This window comes from Myotis daubentonii, chromosome 3, assembly GCF_963259705.1.
Source record: "Myotis daubentonii chromosome 3, mMyoDau2.1, whole genome shotgun sequence".
Taxonomy (NCBI): domain Eukaryota; kingdom Metazoa; phylum Chordata; class Mammalia; order Chiroptera; family Vespertilionidae; genus Myotis; species Myotis daubentonii.
The window spans coordinates 199,540,299-199,551,586 of NC_081842.1; the positions used below are offsets into that span (position 1 = coordinate 199,540,299).

At 45.5% G+C, this 11,288-nt stretch overlaps 1 protein-coding gene across 2 annotated transcripts in view; it reads right to left on the reverse strand.

Annotated features, from left to right (window-relative positions):
• KHDRBS1 (KH RNA binding domain containing, signal transduction associated 1) overlaps positions 1–6,821 on the reverse strand; it is a 43,613-nt gene extending 36,792 nt beyond the window's left edge. For both annotated transcript variants that reach the window (XR_009452047.1, XM_059690387.1), the window contains exon 1: positions 6,189–6,821. Coding sequence is in view for 1 of the 2 variants with exons in the window: in XM_059690387.1 (XP_059546370.1) it covers positions 6,189–6,570 (382 nt within the window). In the remaining variant the exon portion in view is untranslated. The remainder of the gene's footprint in view (positions 1–6,188) is intronic.
• Between the last annotated feature and the right edge of the window lie 4,467 nt (positions 6,822–11,288).

Below are 11,288 nucleotides of genomic sequence, written 5' to 3' on the forward strand. Positions count from 1 at the left end.
TATGTAACCTTTGAAGATTATTTTCACTCCGTATAATTCTCTCAAGATATACACAAATTGTTGCATTCATCAATATGTCATTTCTTTTTATTGCTGAGCAGTCTTCCACGGTATGGATATACCATGCTTTAACTATTCACCTATTGGAGACATATGGTTTTCAGTTTTTGCCTATTATGAATAAAGCTGCTATGAACATTCATGCACAGGTGAACCTAAGTTTTTATTTTTCTGGGATAAGTGCTTAAAAGTGCAATTGCTGCCCTAACCGGTTTGGCTCAGTGGATAGAGCGTTGACCTGCGGACTCAAGGGTCCCAGGTTTGATTCCGGTCAGGGGCATGTACCTTGGTTGCGGACACAACCCTGGTGGGGAGTGTGCAGGAGGCAGCTGATCAATGTTTCTCTCTCATCAATGTTTCTAATTCTCTCTCCCTCTCCCTTCCTCTCTGTGAAAAATCAATAAAGTATATTTTTTTTTAAAAAAAGTGCAATTGCTAAGTCATAAACATGTTTAGTTTTATAAAAAACTGCTTTATCAGATACACTTTCAAGATTTCTCCATGTTGTTGCATGTAAGCTGTAGTTTTTATTTTCATTGCCGTATACTAGTAATTCATTTTGAAAACCTCATAGTATCCAATCAATGGTGAAACAAGTTGTAGCATTTTGTGAACAAGGTGCACTATTTTAATGAATGAAGCATTCATGTGCGAAAGTTTCTTTGGGCATATTCCTAGAATGGTATGGTTGAATTTTAAGGAATTTGAATGTTCAACTTTTAAATGAAATGCCAAATTGTTATCCGAAGTGGCTAATACTTCCACCAGCAATGTAATTCACATTCTCTCACGTTCTTGTTGCTTTGTCAATACAGGTTTTCATCATTTTCCTATCTTGAAAAAAATTTTTTCTCATTTATTCTTTTTTAAAATCCTCACCCGAGAACATATATATTGATTTTTAGAGAGAAGAAGGAAGGGAGAGAGAGAGGGAGGGAGGAAGGGAGGTTGCCTTCTGTATGCGCCCTGACCAGGTATTGAATCTGCAACCTCTTGGCATATGGGACACTTCACCAACTGAGCCACGCGCCAGGGCTCATATATTCTTTGTATTCGATCAAACTTTTATGCTTCCCAGTCTTCGTGGGGTGGTCTTATATAGTAGGTGTTTTGTGGGAACCAGTGGTGCAGTCTCTTAGATCTCCTGATTTGGGTGCTCTAGGAATGCCCCTTGCTTGAGTCACTTGAGTTCTCCTGTTGTAACTGGGTCTTGAACGTTGTCGTCCCATTCATGGATGGAATCTCCTCTCAGGCTGGCTTCACTTACTCTTTAAAGCTACTTTACATTCAATACGTCACATTAAAAAAAGTAAATCCAGTTTGAATTAGTTTGGAAAATGCAAAAAAATCAACATGTTAATTTAAAAATTCTGTCATTTTGCTCGGCCGGTATGGCTCAGAGGTTGAGCGACGACCTATGAACTAGGAGGTTGTGGTTCGATTCCCGGTCAGGGCACATGCCCGGGTTACGGACTCCATCCCAAGTGGGGAAGCATACAGGAGGCAGCTGATCAATTATTCTCTCTCCCCCTTCCTCTCTTAAATCAATAAAAACATATTTTTTAAAAATTTTGTCATCTTGTCCTGGCCAGGTAGCTTGGTTAGAGCATCATCCCGATGTACCAAGGTTGTGTGTTTGATCTCTGGTCAGGGCACATACAAGAATCAACCAATGATGCACGGCTGGCGTGGCTCAGGGGCTGAGTGTTAACCTATGAACCAGAGGTCACAGTTTGATTCCCAGTCAGGGCACATGCCTGGGTTGCGGGCCTGATCCCCAGTGTGGGGTGTACAGCCAATCAATGATTCTCTCTTATCATTGATGTTTCTACCTCTCTCTCCCTCTCCCTTCCTTTCTGAAATCAATAAAAATATATTTTAAAAAAAGAATCAACCAATGAATGCATTAGTGGAACAACAAAATTGATGCTTTTCTCTTTCTTCCTTTCTCTCTCTCAAAATCAATTTTAAAAAATTTTAAATAAAAATTCTATTAATCTTTGTAACACCAGTTCCTCCTCCACACCCTCCCCCCCTTTTAGGAAATGACATATTTCTCTTTTTATTCAGATATTCATCACCTTCAGTAAAATTTTAAGTTGACAATATGATCACAATATTCCTCATCTGTAAAATTAAGATAAAAATTCTTTCTGCCTCAGAGAATGGCCAGGAAGGTTGAATTATGAGTAACATGGCACATGTTACATGCTCTACAAAGGTTAAATATTATTGTTATTGTTTGTTATGATTATTCACATACATTTTGAACTGATTTTCATTGCTTGTCCCAAGGCATTTGATACTATTCTAAAAATGAGATCATTTTGTCAATTCTTTTCTAATGTTCATAGAGTAGAAACCTACTGATTTGTACATCTTTAACTTGAATTCAACCACATCACTGACCACTTTTCAAGGTAAACAATCATGATGTTGTTGCAAACAGTGAGTGATAACTCTGCCTTTCTTTCCTAATATTTACACTTATATCTGTATTTGGTCTATAATTTCTTTGCAATTCCACTTTCTGGTTTAAATAGGACTTCGAGCCCTACAGAATGAAATAGGAACATCTAGATATATTTTTATAGTGTATTATAAATAAAATAAAGGAGTTAACTAATTTGAAATTCCAATAAACTTTGCAAATGTTCTATAGTGTGTGCTTTTGTAAGATAGATTTCTGAGTATCCTTCAAGATCTGGGGATTGTTACTCTATCAAATGTTTACTGATTCCTGAGTTATTTACACAAACTTATATTTTCGTAATTGTAGAAAGTAGAAAAAGAACAGTGATACGCTTAAAAGCATACTGTTTATTATGTAAGCATTTAACACAAATTATAAATTATTTTTGTCTCAGAAAGCAAGCATGGGTATACCGAGTCCTTGCAGTCTGCAAATGCATTTGTCATCATAGTTAAATGTCAACCTGTCTAGTAAGGTCTATATTCACAACCCAAATCCCTTAGAACTGTGTTATTTTTCCATCATGAAATGAAGATGAATATCCATTCATCAAATATTTAGTAAGAAGCCACTGTGTGTGTGTGGCACTCTTCAAGGAACAGGAGATACAGTGTAAACAAAGGAGACAAAAGATCCCTGTCCTGGTGCAGCTGACATTCTAGCTATGAAGGAGAAGGGGTGGTCAACAAACACATAACTACAATATAACAGATGCTGAGAAGTGCAAAGTAAAGCCGGGTAAGGGACAGGGAGAGCTATGTGAATAGTGAAGGAAGAGTGGTCTGGGTCTTGCCGCAGATCTTTGAAAATGGGCAGAGGTACCTCAGTCACTGACCCAAGTGCTAGGCTCTGCTCCATGGGTTTTCTTTTTCTATATCTTGGCCTTGTCATCTTCACTGCCCTGTTCTAGTACTCTGATGCGTTCAAAATGATTTTATAATATTTTGTCTAAGTAGTACAAAAAATATATATTTTTAATCCTTATCTGAGGATATGTTTTCATTGATTTCAGAGAGAGGAGAAGGAGGTGGGCAGGGGGAGAGACAAAGGGGGGAAGAGAGAGAAACATCTATTAGCATGCACCCCCACAGGAGATTGTACCGGAAACCTTTTGGTGTATGTACAATGCTCTACTGAGCTACACAGCCAGGGCCTATATATATTATATTAATTGCACAGAGAGGAGAGGAAGAGAGAGATAGAAACCTCAATTAACAAGAGAGTCACTGAAAAAAAAAAACAAACCAAAAAAAACAAAACAAAAAAAAAACAAGAGAGTCACTGATCAGCTACCTCCTTCATGCCCCACACTGGGGATGGAGCCTGTAACCCAGGCATGTGCCCTGACCAGAAATCAAACCACAACCTCCTGGTCATCCCTCAACCTCTGAGACACATAGGCCAGGTCCAAAATATTTTCTTAAGTACAATTTGTTGCAGGTACTATAGTGGAGGGGTGGAGAGGGTTAGTGTGTGGATTCAGACTCAGACTGATTTCAAATCCTAGTTATGCTGTTTACTAACTTTGTTGCCTTGGCTAATTTAATCTCTGTATGCATGGTTCTTTCATTTGTAAAAGTGAGGATAAATAAGAGTGACTTCATAGTTTTGTCCTGAAGACTAAATATTTGATGTTAAGTGCTTAGACCAGTGCCTGGACAGTAAGTGTTAGCTGTATTTTTCTTACCGTTTCATTATCAGAGCTTAAATACCACTATTCTGTCTTCTCAGTCTCTTACTTTCTTGTAGTTGATTACCTTCACTACAATCCCTTTTCCAGATCATTCAAAAATACCTTAAAAGTTAGGTTCAACATATACCAAGATTTCCCACGATAAGAAATATACATAGTCTGGTTCTTAATAAACAAGAATTACCTTAATCCCATTTATCCAATTGAATTTGTTTGGTTAAAAAACAACAACACATAAAAAAGCCCACGTTAAAAAAATTAAAGAGCACTGTATTTTCATACCATATTTAACCATGAATTTACACATAGAAGGAAATGGTGGTGACAAACTGTTATCTAATAATTATAGGTCAAAGGGAACTGTGCTAGCGCTTTACACATCATTTAATCCTCACAACTCACTATCCCACTTTACAGTTGAGGTTGCTGAGGTTCGGAGTGTTTCCCAAGAGTAGGTAACTACTTAAGGGTCAGAATTAAACCAACAGCTTCAAGTCCTAAAGTTTGATATTTCAGTCTCACACATTTTACTTGGACTAATTAAAGATTTGAGAAAATAAAAACCAGACGACTAAGTCAACTTCTACCACTTAGTCTAACATTCCTAAATCTGCATGTACTTGCTTTCAAATTCAATCACCTGGTGTTTGCTATATGCAAGGCAATCTGAAAACTATAAAGATAAAAAGCATTCCTTGCTCTCAGAAAGCTTGCGGGAAGAACACAATGAACAAACAATCCAACTGTGTTACAGAACGGCAAAGCACTGAGTTGAAAATGAAGCACTTTAAATATTCTTAGTTTGCGTTTTTTAAAGAACCCCCCTCACCAATGTTTGGAGATAGAGAACAAAGGGAGGGAAATGTTTTCCTAACGACCTGTCCATTGTATCAACCTTGCCGGAGTCCAACCATTCAGTGTTGAAGGCTGCGAATATTTACCTAATAAAACTTAGGTATCATACGAAATACTTATTACAACAACGTTTCAACCACAAGTGAGGGCGAAACGGCCGGCTGTAGGGAGAAAGCAGAGCGACTAGGTAATTGGCCAGTGCCGAGCAGGAAAGGAGCACTCGTCTGCGGACAATAGAGAACAAAGACGACGATCCCTCCTCTATTTCACTACCGAAGCAAAAACAAACAGAAAGACCAAGCCTTTCAGGTGCGTGCATCGTGTAACTTCTTCCATTTCCGTCCATCTCGTTGGGGGACGTCGTGCAACCACCCTTTACCACCCTCCACCCCATTTTCCCCGTTTTAGGGTTACTTTTCTCCTTGAATGATGGCGAACACACGTAGTAAAAATAAAGGTGTCCAATCTCCCGGCTCTGTCATTATCGTATGTGCCGAAATCAGAAATCCGATTAGGAAAAACCTTAAGCGTCGATTCCCACAGGTTGCTCCTGCCTGGGAGAAACTTAAGCTCATTCCCGCGGAGTCCGGCCCGGACCCAGCGGCCCCGGCGCGCTGGACAGGGCACTCCGGCCTCTCCCCAGCCCGCCCTCCCACGGCCCCTTCCTGCTCCGGCAGTCTTCACCTCCTACACTCTCGGCTGAGGTGCCTACCGCTACCCACGGTCAAAAAAAAAAAAAAAAGCTCTCCCTTTGCGGGAAGGGGAGTTAAAGGTGCGTTTCTGGAAGAATCTGAACACTTGGGGCCCGGGGCAGCTGCGAGAGGTGGGCGGGGGAGGGTCGGCCGGGGGGCGGGGAGCGGAGCACGACCCGTCCACACCTTGGCGCTAGGAGATCCCGAGCCCCGTGCGGGCCTCCGCTGCAGCCCGGACGTTCTCCTCCGCACCCCCGGCGGGACGGGAACACGAAATCCAGGCTCCCCGACATGAGCGCGAGAGAAGGGGAGCCGACGGCCGCCTCGGTCTCCAGGGGGCGGGAAGCAAGGGGAACAAAGCCGCTGGCCACCCATGCGGCCGGGCGGCCCGGAAGGACCGGGGAGGCCCGCTTACCTGCCGTCAGCAGCTGCATGGCGTGAGTGAAGGACGGGTCGAGCGAGTCCTTCTCAGCCATGAGTTCGGGCAGGTACTTGTTCTCCGGCTCCATCTTGACCGAGGCAGTGGCTGAGGGGGGCAGCAGCGGGGTCGGCGCCGGACCGCCCACTGTCGCGTCGGGACCTGTGGCCGAGGGCGGCAGCAGCGGTGGCGGCTGCGTGGCGGGCGAGGCCCGGGCGGCCCCCCGGGACCCTCCTCCGCCTCCCCGGGACCGGTGAGGCAGCGGCGGCTGCCGGGACGGCGCCTGACGCACCGAGGGGTGGGCACCCGAGGGGTCCATGGAGCCGCTGCGGCCGGAGGACCGGCTCATGCGCGCGGCGGGGTCGTCCCGGCGCTGCATCGGGGAGGATGTGCGATCGAGAAAGCGAGAAAGCGGCGCGGCGGCGGCGGAGGCCTCGGAGGCGGTTGGCGGGGGTGGAAGAGCGGGAGCGACGCCGACCGAAGCCGACCCGAGCGACCCAGCGAAGGAGAGCACCGGAAATGAGGCGGCGCGCGTGCGCAGCCGGGCCCCGGCACCGCCCTTGGGTCTCTCGGTGGAGAACAAAGTCCCCAGCCGGGCCTCGGCGCCTGCGCACCGGCCGCGGAACCCAGCGCCGTCGCCTTCCCGCTCCCCCGCTACCCTCCGAGCCCGCCCGGCCGGAGCCTCGTGCGCGTGCGCGGGCGGCCGCGGGCTTCTTCGTTCGTTTTCTTTTCCACGTGACTCAGCGCTAGCGGGACACGCGTCTCCGCCCCCAGCGCGCGGACGGGGCGGGGGCTGTGGAATGTCTTTGTCTGCGCGCGGGCCGCGGAGTGCGGGGCGGAAGACCTGTTACTCGCGGGGCCATCCCCCCCACCCCCCCAACGGCCAAGCCGCCGACGGGGGCTGCGCTCAATGGCTGGGGCGAGGTCACTGCTGTGTGGAAATGAAAAGAGACAAGCGTCGGGAACGGCGGGTGGAGGGTGCGGGGGAGGGGTGGCGGGAAGAAGAGAGCATTGAGGTTGTTCAGGCGGGAAGATTGGACGGAGAGAGCCGGCATGAACTGGGAGCGGGGCAGAGCGGGCACAGGGGAGGCTAGGGGGGAAGAAGGGGCAGCTAAGCGAGTCTGACGCCAGGAGGAGGGGTGGAGGTGGGGCATTGGGAGACATGAACTAAGAGATGCGCAACAGAGTGGGGCAGAGGCCAGGTCCTGAATCCATGGCGGTTGCATCCTTAGGGTGACTCCTCCTGGCGGGAGTGCTAGGCCTCCTGCCTCTGTTGGGCCCCTCGCCATGGGTTATTCCAAACTCGCCCAGAGAGCCCCTTACCACTGCTGTCGAGGCCAAGGTGTGTGGTCGCCTCCCGCATCATTCTCATTCTGGGTGCTATATATACCAACGTGCGCCTTCTCTAACCTTTCCATAGGTTTTTTGTTTCCCCCATTCAAAGCACCCCCCTTTTCCTTCTGGATCAGTTTCCCAAATATGCCCACGCAAAAGCATTTCTGAAAAATGTCTTCTGGTGCCTGGAAACTTGATTTTTGGATCTGAAACTTAGACACCTTCAACTAGGAAACATGAAGGCCTGGCTACCTCCTTGTGGGTGGGGGAGAGACGTCCCCCACAGAAATTAGAACAAAACACAAGTCCATAAATTATCTTATGTATATTATACAGATATAGTTCCAGTGTCTGGTGCAGTACTTTACTTTGAGGTCACAAAGGTAGTTTATAATGAAGTAGAATAAAAAGTGTTTTAAATAATTGTAATGAAAAAACTGTAATGTGACAAGTGCCAAAAGATAAGCAAATATTAAGTGAGATTGCAGTTCGTAGCACAAGATAGATTTCAGACAGGGAGAATGAGTTCCAGGCAAATGGAAATGTGAAAAAATGAGCAGAGATGAGACTGTCAGAGATACCTTTAAGGAGTAATCCAGTTTCGACTGTGAAGAAATAGGTGGGTTGAGACAGCAAATACATGCAGGAGGGGAAAGGGGGCAAAGAGGATTTATAGCTCCCTTGCAATTCATTCCTGCTGCTGTTCTTGAAAATTCTATTTGGATGGTGGTGTTACGAATGGCTGAAGTGTCCTTGCTCTGTAATGAGATGCCCAGATGGAGGTACCCTGAAGCTGAGCCTAATAAAACTTTGATAAAGAAGAGTCTGAGAAGGAGCTGGGTTTCTAGACCAGAATCAACATTCTTACAGGATGGCTGCCAAACTTCTACTTACTTTCTCTGTGGGTTGGGTTGAGGGGAGGTTTGAGCCCTTCTTTCCAGTGAGACACACAAAAGGTAATCTCTGAAGCCATGGCTGTGCGGCTGCAGTGTACTCACCTGCTAGTGATGCAGCAGCTTTCCACTGTGGAGGGAGGCTGGAGGGGGTGGGGGTGAACCCTTCCATGGGGGTAGGGAAGAATAATTCCTGTCCTGAGAGCCGAGAGGTCTGGAGTTCATTTGTGTTGACCACCCTATGCTGTCTCAGGCTCTCCTGAAAGCACAAGTATGGCCTTGTGAAAACACTGACTTTGAAGTGAGGCAGACAAATTCAAATCCCGCAATGCCTTGTCCTTGCTGTGTGTCATTAGGAAAAACCACAACCTATCTGAGCCTTAGTTTCCTCCTTTATAAAGTGGAGGTAATGACACCTACCTTGCACAATTGTGAACATTAACAAATGCCAGTGTAAACCTCTTGACAGTAGGGCTTGTAAGCAGACGTTATTAATAATCATTATGATGCCATTTAGAGCCGAATGAAGAGTTTTGGGAGCTCATGTTGGCTGTGGATCTGAAAGGCCTGCTCTCTTATCTCTCTCACTTCCACAGACTATAGCTAGACTTTGTTCTGGAGCAGGGAGGTTCCAAAAAGACTAAGTTTCTTGTACCCTATTTCCTTCCATAATCCAGACACTATGGCATAGAGTGCAGGAGCAATTGAGAGCATTGTGATTCAGACGGAGTTAGGGCCAAAGCTGGCTCTTCCATTACTTAACCTTGCTCATCCTCCGTTTCCTCCTAGATAAGGCAGGGCCCCTAACAACGACTACCCCAGGACTGATAGGATTAGATGGGAGTGCCTCTGTAAAGCACTAAGCCAGGAGCTGCCAATTAGTAGCTGCTTGATAACCAAAAGAGGCCATTGTTATTATTACTTCACATGTGTATTGAGTAGCTTATTTCAGACTTTCACTTTCATGTGAGTCCTTAACATGCAGGCTGGAAAGGACAGCAGTTTGCCTGACCTGTCTGATCACCACGGATCTGCCTCCCCTGCTTCGCAACCAGTTCCCAGGAGAAGGGCTCCAGCCCTGGGCAGGAGAGTTTCAAGGGTGTAGTTTATCTGTTCAATCTTAAACACCTTGGTGCCAAATATGTGGAGGATGGAGAAGGACACCGGAGACTTAGATTCAACATTTTAAAGTGTTTTTCCAAGATTTTTTTTTAAATTACAAAAAATAAACCTTTAGCTTTAAGAAAAATCCAACCATAATAAGGGCATGAAGTAAAAAGTAACATTCCCCCCAAAACTTCGCCCATTCCCTTGACTGGCAATTCTTTAAAGATACTATTCAGGGGTTGCTTGTGTGTCTAGACATTTTAACCATCTATATGCAAGTCTATCCTTTTTGTTTCAAACACAGACTGTAGTATTTTATACAGTTTTTTTTAATTTGTTTTTAAATGAAATATTTTAGTCACCTTTCCTTGTCAGCATATATAAGTCTGTAAGTCATGGTCACATAGTATTATAGTGAGCTCTTTTAACTAGTTCACTTCTGATAGAACTATAGGTTGATTCCAATTTTTTCAGTATTGCAAACCATACTGCAATGAGCATCACTATACAGAACATTTTTGTGCATAATATCAATAGATCTATAGGAGAATCCCTAGAAATGGCATAAAAAGGCTGCACCAAGCAGGAGGGCAGGCAGCATCCTCTTCTTCCACCTCCTCAATCAGTTCTGGGTAACCTCTTGCAATTTTTCTTTTAGTCTTCATCAATGTAGTAGCTGAAATAGCATGAGATTCAACATGGAATAGGAGAGTCCATGCCTTCAAGGAGCTCACTGTTTAGTGGAGACAAATATGGAAACCAAGAGTTACCATGTAATAGTGTGAAAGTGTTACAGTACAACTGGTTGTGGGAATGCACAGGAAGGGGTGACTGACCAACTGCTGACATGAATTAGGGAAGCTGGGTCTTTGAGAAGTTGTCAGGTGGTGTGGAGGGGATCCAGGGCATTTAAATGTTGGGAGTTCAGCAGAGCTTGATCCCATGCCAATACTTTCTCCTCCAGTTCAGGGCTCTGGAATTTAGATTTTTTTTAATATATACTTTTTTAATTGATATTTACAGAGAGGAATAGAAAGGGAGAGGGATAGAGAGAAACATTGATGAGAGAGAAACATCAATCAGCTGCCTCTTGCACACCCCCTACTGGGGATGTGCCCTTGACCGGAATCGAACTTGGGACCCTTTAGTCTGCAGGCTGACGCTCTATCCACTGAGCCAAACCGGTCAGGGCTGGAATTTAGATCTCTAACCCAAACTTCCTAGGTCCAAATCCAGATGCCCAGTGTATCCCTGGCATCCCCATTTGGATGTCTCAGAGGCCTCTCAAACTCAATGTGTCCCTAATGGACCTCAAGCAGTAGCCATTGGCGGTGCTTCTTCAAGGCCCAGATGACTTACTTTAGCTCAGGGCTTGGGGGAAACCGCTCTTTCAGAACCCAGGCCTGTTCTAGCACCTTGAGAACACCCAGGCCAGCAGAACTTAAGGAGGTGTTCACTTGCAGGGCCATTCTCCTTTCTCACCTCACTCTAGTCAAGAGGTGCTCTTAGCAATCCCACAGAAGGCACCTTTGGTGGTAGCTGTGGCAGAGAATGGAGGGGATTGGAGCAGGGCTGGTGTGTCCAGTGACTTGGCTATGTTATTTTGTTCTATAGCCCCATTTGAAAAGTCCCTAGAAGTGTCCCCAAAATACTGGAAGGGGACTTTGCAGGGGCAATAACAGAAACTCAGAATGATGAGTGTTCATGTGTGTGTTTTTTTTCATTCCACAGGCCGGTCAACCTGCATGATAGTTGAGTCATA